The sequence below is a fragment of the Chanos chanos genome, chromosome 6 (assembly GCF_902362185.1).
Source record: "Chanos chanos chromosome 6, fChaCha1.1, whole genome shotgun sequence".
NCBI lineage: Eukaryota > Metazoa > Chordata > Actinopteri > Gonorynchiformes > Chanidae > Chanos > Chanos chanos.
In genome coordinates, this window is record NC_044500.1 from 18,274,699 (window position 1) to 18,293,058 (window position 18,360).

An 18,360-nucleotide genomic window follows, 5' to 3' on the forward strand; every position below is an offset into this window, starting at 1 on the left:
TAAATGGGTTCTTTATAAACTCATAAATGTTCTCGCTAAGAAATGTTCTCTTTGACTAAAAATTATTTTTGAACGATATATCGAATTAAGCCATCTCAGTACAGCCTGCCCCATATTTAAAGAATTTTTCCATTTGAGGAACATTTTTACCTTTGAAATTCTAAAAGCAGACGGGCATTCAGTTTATCTTATCTTAGACAGTAGTTTGTCTTTGGTTATTTAACAAGGCCTTGTTTACTTAACATAATTTAGGTCTTTAGTTTGCTCAGCGACTAAGTCACAGTTAGAATATCATGCTTGTATAAAGTGTTATAGTGCTGACTTTTTCTTTCTCTCCCTCAAGAAAAAGTGTATCATTTTTGTGAGTCTGAAGGGTATATAATGAGATCTGGTGTTCTCTCAAACACAACAGCAATGCATGTAAGTTTTTCTTGTGTACACTTTCAATACTCAGGCTTATAGATCATAAGCTATGATAACCCTCTGATGAACATGCTAATCTTTATCTTTATATTTTCTCATAGGACACATACTCTGATGCGTTTCAGAGACTCTGGATCAAAGCATGGTGATGTTGTACAAGTGCAATTAACAGTGAAATTTGGAGATGTTTACACTTCAACAAACTAATTTTTTCACAAAGAGTTTCACAATTAGGTGTTGATGACAAGGACTTGTTTAAAAAAACATCTTAGAAACCTTTACAAATTTGTTCAAATTTGTTAAATCAGAACAAATTTAATCACATTCCACCAAATTCATGACTCAATCAAGTGAGTCAAAACATTGATAGATGCTGAGAAAACATAAGAAAATATGTGTAATATATTTATGAGTGTTTATTTTCTGATGACAATTAAAATTTACAAATCTAACATTTTTCCTCGTGCCTTCCCATGTTTTGTTGATCATTTTCAGTTGATAATTAGTTGATAAAATTATTGTCATTCACTTTTGGGCAGTGTTCAGTTCCATATTTGTGTTACAAACTGGCTAGGATAATTCATTACCTGACCTTACTGTGATGCAATGGAATGTCCAGTCAATGACATCACAACAGAGCAATTCTGGAACTAACTGAATCATGTAACACGGCAGAATCATTAAGCAAGAAATGTGGGGTTAAACAAATGTCCTCTTAGTTGGCACACTCTGAATCAGTTTGCTTAAGGCAACATTGAGCCCAGAACGTTGCAAATCTACAAGGGGGTAACGGACAAACTTAAGATAATCCAAATCTACCATAAAATTTTTCACCTGTACATTTTCAATTACAGTAGTGAGCAGACTACTGAGTGATAATAACTCTTGTCATTCACCACTAAACCTTTAAATGGAATATGCTGGGGACCTTGAAGACCAACTCTCGGATGAAGAGATCTGTGACAATGGAGAGGAGGAGGAGGATGGTGGGGAAGATGAAGGAGGGAAAATTGGAGAAGAAGAAGAGTTAGAAGAAGGGGAGATAAGAGAGATTGAGTCACCGTGGGCTTTACTCCCAGATGTATGTCTTCGGCTCATTTTCTTTTGGCTGCGCGACCGGGATCGAGTCCGAGCTGCATTAGTGTGTAGACAATGGCACCGAGTGGTCCATTCGCCTTCCCTTTGGCGCCAACGCACCTTCAACTTCACCGGTCGCTTTTCCCGGATCCGACGCTCGGAACTGGAAACCGCTGTGTCGTATGTGAGGGCATACGGCAGGTACCTGGAGGATCTTGAGATTCGCTTTTCTCATCCCACTAACTCCATGGTTTCTAGAAGGTTCCAGCAAACCTTAAGGACATTCCTCGCCGCCCTGCGAAAAACCAGAAGTCGCCTGCGGACCCTCACTGTACATCACATGGAACTGGATCGCACCATCTGGTGTCGCAGTGTTCGTAACGCCCTGGTACGCAGCCTCACCTTCTACCTGCGAAGAGAAGGCTCTCGACTCCACTACCTGAGCCTCAGAGGGGCCCGTTTCAATCTGGCTCAGGGCCTTGAGGTGCTCCAGGCTGTGGCCAAGGCCCAACAGCACATCTATATGTTACGACGCACAGGCCTGGTCATTCTTAACTTGGAGGACTTCTTCTCTCAACCACTTGCAGTCTACAACAGTCCAGATTTCGCTACTGTTATGCGCCTCTTCAGAGGCCTCACCTCAATCACCCTCAATTACAGGTGCTTGTCGGACGAGTTACTGGACGCCCTGGCAATGTCGTGCGTCGACCTGAGCGGGAGAAGGGGGTCGCTTCGTTCTTTCACAGTGCACTGCCACAGCCAGGAACCCCATGCCCAGGTGATCTGGGGGGATGCTTGGGCCCGTCTTGCGGGGCGCTGCCCGGAGCTCCGGGTGCACATCACCGTGGAGGGAATTCTCGGACCGGACCGACTGAGTCGGATTTTGCTCAGGGAGATTCCGGTGAGCAGTCTGAGCCTCACCAGCTGCTACTTTAGCGAGCACGACTGGAGCGCCAAACCAGCGCTCACCCATGTGGTTCCATCATATAGTAACTGTTTACAGGTGAGATGCATGCAAGTACTGTCAATCAAGAGTTTATGTATGTCATTAAGTTTGAGCTAAATAGATAAAACTAACAATTTATAGTTATTGTGAATGCACTATGTGTACAAAGGGGGGGATTTGTGCATAGAAATACATACTTATATGATGTCACACACATAATGAAGGCTGACAGTCTGTTTTGAAGCAAGACTTACAGAATTGTTTAACTTGAAGGTAGATTGCCATCGGAAATCGTTCAGTTATTTAGATTTCAATGTCATTTTCACTTTTTTCATTTCAAAATGTTACATATAATAGTAATCATATAATAATAATAATGAAATGACTAAGAAAAAACTCACGTTGTTGCTCCTATATTTACAATAAATGTATTTTTTGAGAAGATTTCTTCATTTGAAACAAACTAAACCTGTTTTTTTTTTTAAAAAAGGCCAGTAAACGAATTGACTATAGAGTTCCAGTGTTGTTATCTCCTTGTAGAAGCTGACCCTGGACATGAATAACAGTCATGAGTCCCTGGATGAGGAACTGTTAGAGTTGGTCTTGATGTGCAGCAAGCTGATCTACCTGAAGGTCTGGGCCTTCTTAGACTTCAGTTTCCTCCACAGACTGCTGCAGAAACGACTAGACAAGAAATGTATTCTCAAGACCATTAAAGTAAGTCAACGTTCTGAGAGCAAGTACTTTGAGCAGGATTTCAAGGGAAAAAAAAAAGAACCGGAAGGCAAGCTCCTAAAACGAAAAAGCCAATTTGAGAGATGGTGTAAGAAAGGGCTGGTGTGTTTCTGCTGACAGATCCGGATTTACATTAGCAAGCATGAGACCCAAGAGGAGGATGAGATGCTGGAGGACCTGTATTCACGCTACAGACAGCTCATAGAGTCAGAGCTCAGCTACTTTGTCACCACCTACCCCATGCTCTGAGACACTCATCAGCCAGGACAGGCCTTCCAAGCACCAGCCAAAGATACTGCTGGAAGGCTTTTCAGACCAGCACTCTCTGTGCTCAATTCAAACACTTTTTTTTTCCATCTGTGTGCAACATTAACAGGTGAGAAAACAACCAAACGATGTGTAACAGCTCTTTACGTCATTGGATCCTTACACCATCCTGACTGAAATCCACCATAACTAACACAGTGCATTAAAAAAATGACAAGAGTCAGAAAATACAGGATTTCTGTTTCGTTTTTATTTGTCATGATGAACCCATTGCTTGAAAAAAGTCAATTTTTGTAATATCATAAGCACAGTTGAACTGCTGCACAAAAAAAGAAGCAAAAAAACCCCGTCAACATGGAATCTCTATCCTATCTGTGAATCATGTTCAGAAGTTGTGAATGCTGATTGGCTGGCGCAGCTGGGTGCAGATGACCTCGTCTATGTAAAGAGAGTGAGACTTGACCTGGATCTCCTTCTCCAAGGCCAGCTGGTTGCGGGTCAGTTCTCTCAGCTCCAGCTCTGATTTAGCCAGGCTCTCTCTGAGCCTGAAGGGCATCGAGGTAGAGATGGAGAAGAAAACATTTTGCATTGAAATAGTGTAAAGCTTTTGTGACACGACAGTGATTGGGGTTAGTAATAAATAGAAAACATTAATTGAATGAATGAATGAATGAATGAATGGACAAATGAATGAATAAATAAATGAATGAATGAACAATTGAATGTCTCCAAAAAAGGAAAAAAGGCTGTAATATGCTCTGGCCAAGTTATGCACTGAGCTAACCTTGTGTGAACTTTCTACCATTTCTTATGTGTAACGCCCAATTCACAAAGGTAGCAATGTTTTAGTGAGAGAGGCTTCATTTTGTTCAGACTCTCACCGATTGATGTGTCTTGTCAGCTCCTCGACCTCAGCGAGCAATCGGACATGTGCAAGGTCGTGGCACAGTTCGTTCGTTGGTCTCCGACTGCGGGCATTTAACCGTGTTTGTGCCACTTTCTGTGGGCCCTCTTTGTCTGAGATAGCCACCCTCAGACCCTCCAGGTTTCTCTGCTGACTTGCGATCTCTGCCAAAAGCTTTCGGAAAACAAATCAGTCAGAACTTTACACGCTTCTCGCTTTCTCTCTCTTTTATTCTAGTTTTAATCATCACTTGGCAAAGCTAATCCAATCGTGTGTAAAACTAATCCACCACTTCATCTCCAGTGTGTCCCACTGCATCCTCGCATGGCTGAATATCACAACTACAGCCATATGTAAGAGATTGTCTGCCAAGATAAAGCTGTCATGAATACAAATGACAAAATCCAAGATGCAAATGCTGTAAATGATTATTCACAGAATGTGAAGCTGTGTGCTGTTCACGTGGGTTTGGGGGGGGGGGGGGGTGTCGGAGATCCTATTACATTGATATTGCGTTGGCAGAAACAGAAACATCTCCACATGCCAGTGCATTACCTTATTAAGAGTCTCCTCTAGCTGTGCCTTTGCAATCTTGGTCTCCTGAATGCACCGCTCGAGAGCAATGCCCGTGGCCTTGTTCTGTCTCTGCATGTCTGCAGCCGTCTGCTCCAACAGGCTTTCCACCAGAGCCCGCAGAGTGAGCGAGTTATTCTTCTCTTTCTCTGTTTTGTAGATGTTAACATCAGAAAAGGACTCCCATTCCTCCCGAGTCACTGCAGTGCTGTCATTTTCGGTGGTTTTCGAAAAACCAAACAAAACAAAAAAAAGGAGTCATGAGATGACCTCAACGCTGTCAATACTGTCATTTCAGAACTGCAGCCAAGGAGACAAAAGAGTGAAAAACTTGCAAAGGTTTTGTTATAGTCACTGTCACTGACTACTCAGGAATGAAAAAAACTGAATGTTTTACTGATTTGCGAGACATAGAAGTGAAAGGGATTCAGAGCCATAACATTGATCCTTTCCAAATCCATTTGAATATATAGGCTGCTGTATCAAAATTCAGTTTATTGAAGGTCCCATTAATTTTGCTTAAAAAGTGAGACAAAACAATCGTGTGTGTTTTTCTTTTAAATTGTTTTAGAGGAGGAACATGAGTGACCCCTGCTGGAGACAGAAATGGACAGTCAAAGCTATGTTCTTCAAAGGGTAAACAAATACATAGAGTAGTACATGTGACAATATGTGTAGCTGAATATCAAAACTTGCTAACATTTCTATCACTTATCCTGAATGCTCTACCCAGCAGACAAAGACTTAGCACAGACAGTCTATGAATCGTAACTTATACCATTATTGCGGTCATTCTGATGAATCACCACTCTAGGAATAAAAACCGTCATTATAGCATGATCTAAACTATTATGAACATCAGTAGCTTGGGGTGTAACAAATCCTACATGATTGGACTCGTTTCACTAATTTCTTTACCTGATTGTGCTGAGGTCTGCATTTCTGTCAATGTTTCCATTCACCTGACCCTCAATACTGGAAGATGTGCTGGTGAGGATGGAACAAAAGTCATCGATTTTCTCTGCCTGAAACTTGTCACGCAGGTCTTTCTCCAGGTGGTACTTAGCCGAGCGGTTCAGTCTGTGCCCATTTAACATGAAAGACAGACAGGCAGAGAGAGAGAGATAGAGAGAAAGAGAGAAAGAGAAAGGGAAAGAGAAAAGAGAGAGAGGAGTGAGAGGGAAAGGGAAAGAGAAAGAGAAAGGGAAAGGGAAAGAGAAAGAGTCAGAGAGAGGGAAACAGAGGGAAAGAGAGAGAGAGACAGAGAGAGAGAGAGAGAGAGAGAAAGATGGGAGAAATGGAGAGAGAGAGAGTTTGGAGAGAGAAAGGCTATATTTATAGCTATATTTTATCTCTGTGTTATTTTTTGTCTCAGTCCATGTTCAGTGGCCCACCTGATTTGCTCAGTGATCTGCTCCAGAGTTTGCTGTAAGAGAGCGGCCACTCCCTCGATAACTTCTTTCTCCTTCATCAACTCTCGCTCCACCTCATCGTGCACCCGGTCAAATCCCACTCGCTTCTCTCTGATGCAAACACAGAGTGAACTAGACATCCGGAAACACATTCCGTCCTAGACAGACCCCCGAGAGAAATACACCGTGTCTTGCTCACCTTTCCTCCAGACACTGCAGAGTGACCTTGAGTGGCTCCGAGCAGCTCTCTAAAGCTCGTTCAACCCTCCTCTTAAAGGTGATGAGCAGCTCAATCTCCTGTACCATATCCTCAAGCTTCTGGTCTAATTCCTGCCTCCAGAACTTAATGTCATGGATTCTCTGCTCTGAATGCAAAACGTTTGGTGTTGGAGAGGTCGAAACACAGCAATATCAATATTTCAGATGTATACTCGTATAGAATAATGGGATATGGTGATAGATTTGACACTGGGAATGAGAATGGAAGAAGGAAGGTCCAAGAAAGAAAAAAAAAAAGGTCGAAGGGTTTGGATGGGCACAGTCAGGCCCAGCAGGAAATAGTGAAGATAACTCTTGGGACCCATTGCAGTCTTTTAATTTTTCAGGAATTTGAGAAATGCAAACAGGAACAGTACTTATTTAAAAAAAAAAACACAAATATTTAAAATGACACAACTTATTTTTTTTAAGTATGTTTTACCTAATCTCTTGCTGGCATCCTTCTGCATGCGCTTGGCAGACTTGTTGCTTTCCTCTATCAGTCTCCTACATTCGGCGGTTAGGCGTTCAGAGCGTGCTCTCTCGGCTTCGGCATTCCTAAGATGTACCTGGTTCGCATATTTCCACTCAGGCGGTAGAAACTTAGCTGGCGGTTCTAGCAACCGAGACATTCTGCACAGAGTCTGATAGAGTCAAAATTCTGAAAGGTCACATCAAGTAACGGTACGTTAAGTAATCATAATGTACTCATATAGTTACTTTAAAATGATACCTTCGTCAGTATTGTTGCCATCATCTTTTTTAATAAACGCATTCCCCTACATAGGTCAATAGCAAGCTATGAAAAAGTACAACCCCCCCCCCCCGGATTTATGTTGTAACGTTGTGCAGTAGCAAAGTAGCAACTTAGGACCAAAGGCATGCACAAACGTTATGGCGTGTGTAAAGCCTCAACATATTTACCTAGTTCTAGTTCCAGTTCGCATAACTAGGCCTACTATGTACGTTCTCTAGTTTATCTAGTAAACTGGCACAATTACTGCCCATTTAATGTTAAAACGTGACTTGTCAAGTCACCTTAGCAATCTTATTAGTTAGCAAAAGGCATGGCATGCAATATTACTTAAATATACAACAGCATCCATCCAAATCCACTAAATAAAAACAGCATTTTACCTGTATTGGATACAGCTCCCGCCTGCAATTTAGTTCTTTGATGCTGCAAACTAAGTAGTTTACTTTTGTTTGACCAGTGTTCACAGCGCTCCAGTCTTTCGGCTGGTCGAATTGACAGAACGTAAACGAAAGGTTGCTACAGCAACCTAAAACGTCACTGACTCGGGTTCACCACAAGGACAGCGTCAGATGTCTCATGGATGCCACTGTAAAACAGCAGCTGGCTGACAGTAACCAAACCCAGCGGTTAAGGAAGAGACATATGATTATCCATTACTTTAATCATAACGATTGGTTATGACAACAAAACATGAGAAGTCATTGGTTTAGATAGTTAATTGGTTTCAATTTATTGTCTTAAGTGCTTATTTGCTTTTGCATCTAATAAAACAAAGTGTTCATGGCTTTTATAATTTACATAGAAAGAAAAAGAGGGTGGGAAAGGTGAAGTATATTTAAAATAGTAAAATTCAATATAAATATGCTTTTTAAATCATCACATCTCCACAGCATAATGTTTACTTTAAAAAGAAAAATACATTCGTATTCAACATATTGAACATACTGCGTTAAATGTTTGTTGTACTATAGCTGTAAAGAGTTCATTCTGTAACTGTTATACTGAGGCACACACTATTTAATTTAAAAACAAAAATCAAAAATATACATATGCCATGGTATGACTAGAAGTCTAATGTGCAAATATTGCCATTCTCCTACAGTACATTTGTACCATAGATTTGTACACTCATCCTGATTTGATCTGATAACTGAACACTGAAATGGAATGGGCGCACACACACACACAAAAAACCCAGAAAAAAACATTACAAACACATATAGTTTTAAAATAACATTAAGACAAAAAGAACAAAGAATAATAATAAGAACACTGCATTAAACGTATGTATCTATGTAAAATTTATCCTATAAATACAGTAATATTTCCACCGCTTTCATGTTATATTACAAACATTGTATCTCGTCAATCATCTGGTCAAATGAGGGCCTTCAAAGGCTTCTCAGGAATATATATATATATATATTCTTAAAAGAACTGAACATTTCGTGAACAAAACATCTGTCTGGGGTACAGTCCCGAAAAACATCTGTAGAAGGACACAAGTCGTCGTTATTATAAAAGATAACACATCAGTCATTCAGTAACATTTCAAGGGAAATTGCACTTTGGGCATTTTGGAAAATCCCAGATATTTCACCACACTGCCAAGGACCGGAATTTCCAAGGAAGAATGCAAGGACAGTGAGACACAGTGTGACGGTACAACTGGCTCCAAGAAATACCGCATTTGGTCTTAACTACGTATGGTCTGGTCAAGTCCATTAATATTTTCAGGAATAAGACCCTCTTCAATGGCTGCTTTGGATTCCTGCACCTAAAATGGGCATAAATTTGAATTAAACTTTTGTCTGGTCTTCATAGCATGTAGATTTAGAACTTAGAATAAGACACAGAAGTATCCACAAATCATTTCATTTCTAATTTCTACAAGGAGTAAAATGAACTTTGAAGGGTATTCCTCAGTTTGGTTTATGACATTTGTTGTTTCTCATTCTGCCTAAATGCTGCACATGTCATACTGAAAAATTTAAGAACGGTCCAAATTTGTGTTCTTTTATGTCATCCTTTTTTTTTAAGGGTTAGGGTGGCTGGTGACTGTAATCTTGGCAGAGGGTTCTGAAGTAGCTGCGTCTGAAGTTATGTTCCCACCAGTCACGTCCATTACACACTGCGTGGTATCTCTGTCAAACAGACTATACCTTTACAAAAACACTGCAGCACTGTTCAACTGAAGGGCATGTTTCCTTTCACAAAACCTCCTCAGATGCCACCTCCTCCACGCCTCTATGTCAGTTCATAACTACTTAGGATGCTTCAGGAGAAAGGTTTTATTCCCACGTGTAAAAGTAAAAGCAAATCTCAGATATTTTGAGTGTTTCTGACAATTTTTTTCTACAGACACGGACCTTGAACTTTTGTTTGTTTCTTTGAATTGATATTTGGTGTCCAATGACGCTGCATGACTAACCTTGAAAGGTTGACTTATACCCACAATGCATTGGAGCACACTGCTGTAATAGCAGAGAATACACTGTCCTCCCAGAACCGGAATCTCCTCCTTGCTCATGTAAACCTGTAGTAGAAGTGACATGTTCTGAATTTCCTGAATAACTCGACAGTTACGTAACATAAAACCGATGATGATAAGAATTAGCACGGTCTAAATGATTATGTAAATTTGTTTTTGAAGTGTTACCTGAAAGAGTTCACCATTGAAGGCAACTTGATCATCCTTCACCCAGGTGTAGGTGATGTAGTCAGAAAGACTTTTGAACCCCACCTGCAGAAAGGCATAATATGATCCACATAATGTAAACATAATCTAATCTCTAGCTAATCTCATAATCTAATCTCTAACATTCCACTTCTCTCGGTTTTGTCGGTTCCCGTCACCGCTACACAAAATGTTTATTATAACAAGTGTAAAAGGTATTAAGACCTTATAGAGGCCAATCCAGTCCCAGGTACTGGAGGGGAATGGCTGCAGTACAGTGTAGGTTACCATGGCATCAAAATCTGCACTCCATTCTCCTTCAGCAGACAGCTGTACCAGCGGCGTTTCATACATCTTCCTCAACTATCAAAGAAGAAGGAAACCAGGTTCAAATACACACACACACACACACACACACACACACACACAAACAGAATAAACTGTACAAAGACAAAGAGGACGGTCCATACAACAGGATTAAACCAACTGTTAAACCAGAGGACCAGGTTTTCCTCACCTCTAGTCGGAAGATGCCGATAACAGGTTTGTGATCACTGATGCCATATTCCATGTTACAAGTGTACGTGTCCTGCGTCACTTTGAGAGGATATTCTTCCTCGACCTGCTCCAGAAGTTTTTTCTTCTGCTCCTTCATCAAGCCCTCCTCCTCCTCATCATCATCATCTTCATTACTCTGGTCCGTCAGAGGGGTTTTGGGCTTTACCCACCACAGAATCCTGTCCGTCCAGGCAGGTTTCCGCTTCTTCCCACTGACCAATCAAACCCAGAGGAGAGATGGATAGTTGGATGGGAGAGAAGCAAATACAGGGATCTGTGCTATTCATCTCAGTCACTCTGGGTATCGGTGTGTGAGGTAAGAGTGGAGGGACTGATTGTTATCAGTCATTCACACGAACGGGCTCCACTCAGAGCCTCCTCTAGTTTGAAGACTATGCTTCATGTCTGTAATTGGCACAATTCAAACCTTTCACAAAAACGAGACGTGAAGATCTTAAGCTACCTGGAGTCGTAAGTCTCTGAGAACAGATCAAACTTGTAGGTTGGCTGGAAATCCAAAGGTCCTTCCTCAAACTGTTGTAAGACTGGTTCCTTCTTCTTCATCATAGTTAGCTAGATTGAAAAAAAAAAAAACATGAGTCAAGGGACAGTCTAATAGACAAAAACAACAACGTCTGTGATACTTTGCTTTCAGAAATCCACACAAGCTATCAGAATGGTAGAGAAAGTCGATCCTTGTCTGGTGCTAACCTGGTCCTTGGACCACAGGAGGCTGAACTCTTGCTTTTCGATACAAGATCGCACAAAGTGCATGCCATGGTCTTCGATACGGAAATTCAAATCTCCAAACCAAAAGACCATCCTGGGAAAGGTGAAAGACCACCACAGAACAGACAAACATCACTGTGACGAAACACAAAAGCGTCACTTTCACTGCGACACGATTAAAAATACAGAACAAACCATAGAACACAGAGCAAATTTTTTTTTTAATCAAAAGTTTACTTAACGCAGTGATTGATCACTGACTTGTGGTCAAGGATGTTCGGAGCATTTTTGGACTCGAAGGTCTGGGAATCCAGGATGTATTCAAATTCGTCCACGCGCTCCGTGGCGTATTTCATGTGTGCTGCCAGGTGACAGTTGAGGAGACACAGCATATGACCATAAAAGGAAAAACGAATGGACACTCCACCTTTATTACCCTACGCAGACAGAAGAACAAGAGAACCAAAGGGGAGGAGGAGGGGAGAGAAAGAAAAAAAACAATCTAATGAGGATAGGAGGATGAACAGATCCTTTTTATCCCTTCAGTCAGAGCCTCTGAATAAAGGATTTGCATCACAAAGCTCTTTTTTTGTCTCCTGACAATTGATTGGCCAAATCCTACTTGTTTGTTGTTTATCTGCTGTGTTCTTCAGTCTCATTGGGGGGGGGGGTTTGAGAAAATAACGAATTTGGACAATCATCACAATCTAACCCAGCAGATGCGGTCGATACATTAACGACTGTCATTTCTTAGATGTTAGATCTGAATGATGTCAAATACGATTAACATCTTACCGTCTCATGTTCAAAGCTGAGAAAACCTTTGAGCGTCTAAGTCTTTGAGGACTAATTAAAATGAAGGGTAAACACTGAGCTACTGGATATGCTCTTGCTCAGCAGAGTTTCCACGACTTGTGTGTCTAAACTATTTTATGACTTGACCAAGCAGCAGTTTCAGCTTCGTTAATTTAATCACACATGCACAGCAAAAAGGTTCGGTCTTAGGGCCTCTCTCCATCATAAAAGGGAAGAAAAGTGGAAAATTACACTGTTGTGCTATATTACAAAGAGCTAATGATTACTTGGCTTACTTGCTCTCACAGTTAATACGGTCATTTCAAAAACAGTCTCTAACAGTTTTTGAAGATCATTCATGCTCAAATCTCTAAAGCATCTTCTCACAAAGAGCCAGGTCATAACAAACTTGGTGAAATATCTGGGGGAAATATCTAATCAGGACTAGAAAGATGTACTTTGGCCAGCAGAAAGAAAACTGATATTTTAGAGATACAAATAAATCTAATTCAATGAACAATGTGATCAGTTCAGAAGAGAGTGGACTCTGGTCCAGTTTTCCTTAAACAAAGACCATCAACGCTCCCAAAGGTCAAGTTTACCCAAAATCCGTAGATGCCCGTTCGAGTGTAGGTGGCCTGGATGTCACGGATAAACGGGATGTGCTCCAGACGGGAGAAGAGGAGTAAGAGAAGGCCCTGCATTCTTATGGACGACACCTGAAACAGATTATGTCAGAACAAACTGAATCTCAACGTCTGTGTCAACAGCTCTTCCCTGAGCTCCAAAGCGTTCCATCCATTTTGCATACATGCTCAATCTATAGCATTTTCAACGTACGCAATACTCTACATATGAATATATACCAAAACCTTATGAGAGATATCCTTAAGGAGTATGTCACAGTGTTGCTAAGATATTGAGAAATCTAACAGTGTTACTTGAACCAGTGAAATATATTTGCGCAGTGTGACGGAGCCAAAATAAGCAATCCACATATCTGTGTCAACTGTGACCAGGCTGTGACAGAACCACCCACCTCCTTCCATTGTTTACTATGAGTCATATCATTAAGGAGACGTTGGCAAGACAGCCTAATCTATTTATCTATGCTAACCGTGCCGACACTGACAGCGGCCGTACCTTCACATAGCCTAGAGGGCTCAGCCTGGCCATGAAGAGGTGACTCCATGAGTCCTCAAAGACCAAATCCGTGACAAACTTCAGAGGAGCTGCCCTCACCTCCTGGAGACTTAAGAGATGATGCACAGATATATGCTCACCATTGGCTTGCTGGGAATATTGGAACTTTGTATACTACAGGTTGTAAAAACATCACACCCTAAGTGGTGTAAAATGCTAATTAACAAGGTGTTGAGTATAAAATTGACCTAATTTATGAACTAAGTTTTAATATGTCTGAATCTGTGCAGCCCAAGGGTATATGTACAAGCACATGTGTAAAAATATTATCAGCATTACTCCTCCTATATGAACAATGTCTTATCCAATGATGTGCTGGTTTGGCCGACACCCACCCAATCATGTAAAGGTCTGCTTTCTTTGGCGAATGGAGTTGAAGCAGTGAAGTGATGTCATCTGGTGGTTCTGCTGTGGCCACATTCCATGTGACCAAATACAGCCTGAGAGCATGAAGAATGAGAGAGAGGAAAACCCAAAAAAGGAAAGACAAATGATGAGATATAGAAGAGAGAGCGAGAAAGAGTGACAAGCGAATGAAAAGAAAGAGTGAGAGACAGACACGTGGAAATGAAACAGCAGAGGCCAACAAAGGGGAGAAACAAACAAACAAACAAACGAACAAAGCAAAAGTCCTGCTGCACTTTAACAAATACATTACGTATGAGCATTCAACGTGGGAAAAAACAGCCTGAAAAATCCTCTAGAGGGCATGCCTATTCGGCCAGTCCCCCTGTCCACATAACAAATAACAGGTGATTATTGATGGGGTTTGGAAAGAAGTTTGAAAATAAGTTCACGAGGAACAGACTAAAACTAAGGATCCAAAAAGGAAAAAAAAAAAAACCCAAACAAAAAAAAAAAAAACCACACATCTCTACATCTCCCAGAGACAAAAATGAAAAACAGAGGCATGATTATAAGTTTCCACATGGTCATGACCTCCAGACAAATGTGACACATGACAAACCCTGCATCCTCCTCCAGGCAAAATGAACAAAAACCACACTAAAGAAGGACATTCATTACTGCCAATGCACAGACAATAGACAGAGACGCGTGTTTCACCACACTGATCATTCCTAGTTATTCCACTGCCGTCCTGATACAAACTCTGTAAAGAGCCATACGGCTGCACGAAGAGTGGGATAGAGAGGGAAAAAAAACAACAACAAAAAAAAACAGATAACCTGAATCGGTCTTTCTTTTGCTGGCCGGCTCTCTTGCCGCATATGAGAAAAGCTTCATCTAAGGTCTTGGAAACCTGAGCGTGGAGTTTGTCATCGGGCCCCAGGTCATCCACGCACGTCATGAGCTGAGCCAGGCGCTGCCGCACATGCATGCGACTTCCCGTGGACTGGGTGCCTGTGCTGGCCATGCTGTCTGAGCGGGAACGTGTTTTGGTCCCAAAAATCTTCTCTATCTCCTCCATCGTGTCTTAGTAAAACGTTCAAGTAAAACGTCTGAACTACTTAACTGGCTCACAGGGGCCTGCCAAAGTCAAAGATTTGAGACAGTCAACCTGTTTTCAGAGATTCCCTAGCAGAAAAAGAGCATTCTGTGTTGAGGGTAATCTCACTCTCCAGTGGTTGCAGTAGCTAATGCTGATATATCTCCACTCAGTGAAAACAAGTAGACGGCAAGGAAGTTTGTTCCATTCAGTGGAAGCTCTGATTAATAATGAGAAGGGACTACAATCTGGTCTGGGTTTTGGAGGTGAACACAATGGATCCAAAGGACTTAGAGGGCTAATCTGGTTCAGGGAGAGGACCACGTGAGATGCTGGGACATGGAATCACCACTGGTCAGAGCAAGCATAACTTATGTCACAATCATCCTGTTGAGACTGGATAGGCAGCTAAAAAATTACATAACATGCCAACTCAACTCAAAGATCTGCCTGATACACAAGCTATTGACTAGACTTCTCACAGTCTCTTTTAGGCAAGCCTTAAACCAGAACTTTGTGATGTGATACTCGATGACACTCTTTCCTGACACTTGATGACACTTTTTCCTTCCTCCCCTGTAGTTTATCTTTCTTCCTTTCTGTCAAAAACGGTCTGAATCAGCTATGTATGGCTAAACCAAACTGATTCTTGGTATGCGATGTTGACAGTACTGTCAATACACATGTATGCTCCCAAGTGCCTCACTATGTCACCTGAAACTGGATGGGACTTTTGACATATGTTTACATGGCCTGTACAGTCTGTCTGTCTGTCATAAAATGTGACCTCGACAGGTTAATCCTGCATGCTTACGTCATCGCATTCAGTTTTCTTGGCACAAAACAAGAGACTGCTCTGTTCATTTGTCTGAGAATTTCTAGACTAGTGTTGAAACAATAATAGAACAAGCTTTTATTATAACAAAACTATCCAAATTCTTACATTGCAACACTAACCGCGGTTGCACAACTGCAGTCCAAACACTAATCCTTTGCAATGCATTTTTGTGAGCGCTTAATGGACCAGAAAACCAAACGGAAGAAAAGTGATGCTTGAACCTGAACGTGTCATCCTCGATGCTCCGCTGTTGCAGGCAAACTGACTTGACAGCATGAGTCAGGGTCTCCTCTTCTTCTTCCATTCTCCGAGCTGTCGAACATAAAATATACAGAAAAATACTAATAAATAAAAAAATAGGCCTTAAATATTTCAATATTTAAAATATTCCCATATATGTCCCTGACAGCATCGCACGCCTTATTATGTAAGTTCGACAATTTCCTCTTAGGTTGTTTATGTGACAATCCTACATCAGCAGCAAAACCAGGAGGTCTGTACTGTCGTACCTATTATTGGACAAGTTCGAAAACAATTAACTAAACCGCCATTCATTTGTGTTACTCCTTGTTTGAACTCCAAACACTGAATCATGCGCTGATAAGGACGGATATCTTTATATAACCCGGATGCTGTCACATCACGCTATAGACATTCGGTCACAGAGATCTACACAGAAAGCTCTCTAGTGCAACACAAGATAGTAACTGAGTCGGTTGCTCATGGACATGCGTTGCCAATCGAAATGCACAGTACGTTCCTGGCAGCTATTCCAGTAGATTAGGATAACTGCTTCACGACATGCGGACACAGCCAAATGTTGGCTAATACAGCTAGCTAGCATTAGAGGCACAATCCACAACTCCTCAGAAACACAAGATACCTTAGTTTGCCAAAATGTTTTTCGGCCGACGTAAACAACATGCTTTAAAACACAGTGTTAAGACTCAGAAAACCTACACATGCATCGACTGTTCATTAAAGCTATTGAAGAGCAGTTGTGATTTAGCAGTGTATGCTAACCATTCACCCTTCAGTCAGCATGACGCTGTAACACCCTATCAATAAGATCTGTAATTTCATACGTTTCACTAACCTAGCAATTTGCAATCTGTTCATTATGCGTTTGTAACGATGGATGTGTACCTGATGATTTCTGCTGTTGAGAGCCAAGAGGATTACGGTTTTATTAAAGCTTGTGAGGTGTTCTCTCCGGTGCACAACTCAAGTGCACCAACTGTTTGTTTATGTTACCACTTCCTGGACTTGCAGCGCACTTGTCTTAAAGTGGTAGCTCGGGATATGAAAAAAGTCTAGTCTCATCTAGTTCGACTAGTCAGTGCACTCCCATCATGAGCTGTCAAACTGACAATTTAGATGTCTTGTATAATTTGACCTCTCTGGGAATACTGCAGGGAAATCTCACGCAAATATTTTCCCCTGTTTATTTTCCCCTCGGTGGGTTACTTCGATACACACCAGCATCCAGAGAGATGGTATGGGAATTAATTGTCATATTTGAACTGATTAAATCTCCAGCTCTTGTGAAACATTAAATGCCTTCATGACATTCTTAGAGAACGAAAGCCTTCATTCTTATGTTGGAGAAAACTCCAATTTCTTACAGATCCAAGTATTTATTTTCTGAAAATAATTATTCATATATATTATATAGAGAACGTTAAGACACGGCGTATTTGAAGGCATATTTATTGAGAACTTGACAGCAAGAAGCCAAAGTGTTCATGGTTCACGTGATATAACCCATTTTCTGTTCGGAAAACAGCTCATGTAATTTCAATGTGACTCAAAACACGTCAATATGTGAACGCATATGGAACCATCTAGAAACACTCTACTGTCTTAATACAGATTGGACTCTGAGACTTGATGAAAGTTGAATTCCATCCTGGCACACAGGAAACATTCCTAATGCTGCCTTTATTTTTCCTGTTTTACTTTATTTCCTTTATTTTTAAATACACATCTTTCATGTAACTTGCTTCAGTTAATATTTCCATTAAACATGTATTCAGATATTTACATATAAAGAATCATATGCAGATATTTCTATTAAAGTCATTTTAAGGTATATGATCAAATCGTTTAATGCAAAAAAATCGCAAATACTTACTCTCTGTGAAAAATACGTAAATAATATTTTTAAATATGTATTTCTTTTGGATTTGGCTGGTAAACACAAAAACAAGACAGTACGTATATAAATTGTTTTATTATTGTTATTGTTGTTGTTGATTCAATTCATGATCCAATCAGAAAGAGAGCAGTAGACTATGTCTTAGTGATCAGCCCAGTAAACACAAATATATACTGTTTCCTTATCTTATCCCGTTGCAGACTACAAAAAAACTACACATAATACCCTGTATTTAAATACATCATTAAGGTCTGTATGCCCTCTTCTGATTGGCTTATACCCCTCAGGGAAAACAAGCTTCCAACAGGGATCTGATTCAGCACCCTGGATCCCTGAGGTAAGGTCAGACCACATTAGACAGTAAACATGTGGAAGGGCTGGTGTTTTTCTTTTAAAGGTTGATCCTTTAAATAAGACTGTAGTAAAACAAACGAGAAAAGAAATATTGAAATATCTGTTGCTGTATTAAACGTGGCTTGATCCACATAGTGTGAAAATTACAGATTATAGAAAATGCAATTGAATCTCTTACAAAGATATATATATATATATTCAGAAATTAAAGTCAGTACGTTTCAAAGTAATGTTCTTAATCATCAATGT

At 40.7% G+C, this 18,360-nt stretch overlaps 3 protein-coding genes across 3 annotated transcripts; 1 reads left to right on the forward strand and 2 right to left on the reverse strand.

The window, feature by feature from the left end:
- The first annotated feature begins 1,333 nt into the window (after window positions 1-1,333).
- On the forward strand, window positions 1,334-3,430 carry LOC115815167 (F-box only protein 39-like). Its single transcript, XM_030778132.1, has 3 exons — window positions 1,334-2,503; window positions 2,987-3,163; window positions 3,302-3,430. The coding sequence occupies exons 1-3, from the start codon at window positions 1,334-1,336 to the stop codon at window positions 3,428-3,430; spliced, it is 1,476 nt and encodes a 491-aa protein (XP_030633992.1).
- A 403-nt stretch (window positions 3,431-3,833) lies between these two features.
- On the reverse strand, window positions 3,834-7,227 carry tekt1 (tektin 1). The gene is made up of 7 exons (XM_030777817.1): window positions 7,038-7,227; window positions 6,537-6,702; window positions 6,320-6,448; window positions 5,844-6,005; window positions 4,908-5,133; window positions 4,330-4,526; window positions 3,834-3,993 (listed from the first exon to the last, which is right to left on the reverse strand). Exons 1-7 carry the CDS (start codon window positions 7,225-7,227, stop codon window positions 3,834-3,836), a joined length of 1,230 nt encoding a protein of 409 aa, XP_030633677.1.
- A 1,562-nt stretch (window positions 7,228-8,789) lies between these two features.
- Window positions 8,790-16,815, reverse strand: inpp5ka (inositol polyphosphate-5-phosphatase Ka). Its single transcript, XM_030777606.1, has 13 exons — window positions 16,746-16,815; window positions 15,821-15,911; window positions 13,650-13,754; window positions 13,255-13,363; window positions 12,714-12,830; window positions 11,578-11,753; window positions 11,299-11,410; window positions 11,051-11,160; window positions 10,547-10,799; window positions 10,255-10,392; window positions 10,012-10,095; window positions 9,784-9,888; window positions 8,790-9,129 (listed from the first exon to the last, which is right to left on the reverse strand). Exons 2-13 carry the CDS (start codon window positions 15,901-15,903, stop codon window positions 9,049-9,051), a joined length of 1,473 nt encoding a protein of 490 aa, XP_030633466.1. The 5' UTR covers window positions 15,904-15,911; window positions 16,746-16,815; the 3' UTR covers window positions 8,790-9,048.
- Between the last annotated feature and the right edge of the window lie 1,545 nt (window positions 16,816-18,360).

Bases quoted from the DNA above. Each gene is read 5' to 3' on its own strand.
- LOC115815167 (XM_030778132.1), top strand. From the start codon at position 1,334: ATGGAATATGCTGGGGACCTTGAAGACCAACTCTCGGATGAAGAGATC. The intron at 2,504-2,986 runs GTGAGATGCATG...ATCTCCTTGTAG, and splicing joins CATATAGTAACTGTTTACAG to AAGCTGACCCTGGACATGAA. The intron at 3,164-3,301 runs GTAAGTCAACGT...TTCTGCTGACAG, and splicing joins GTATTCTCAAGACCATTAAA to ATCCGGATTTACATTAGCAA.
- inpp5ka (XM_030777606.1), bottom strand. From the start codon at position 15,903: ATGGAAGAAGAAGAGGAGACCCTGACTCATGCTGTCAAGTCAGTTTGC. The intron at 13,755-15,820 runs GTTCAAGCATCA...TCATGCTCTCAG, and splicing joins ATCGAGGATGACACGTTCAG to GCTGTATTTGGTCACATGGA. The intron at 9,889-10,011 runs GTAACACTTCAA...CTTCTACTACAG, and splicing joins TCAATGGTGAACTCTTTCAG to GTTTACATGAGCAAGGAGGA.
- tekt1 (XM_030777817.1), bottom strand. From the start codon at position 7,227: ATGTCTCGGTTGCTAGAACCGCCAGCTAAGTTTCTACCGCCTGAGTGG. The intron at 6,703-7,037 runs GTAAAACATACT...TTTTGCATTCAG, and splicing joins GGATGCCAGCAAGAGATTAG to AGCAGAGAATCCATGACATT. The intron at 5,134-5,843 runs GTAAAGAAATTA...CGAAAATGACAG, and splicing joins GCAGACCTCAGCACAATCAG to CACTGCAGTGACTCGGGAGG.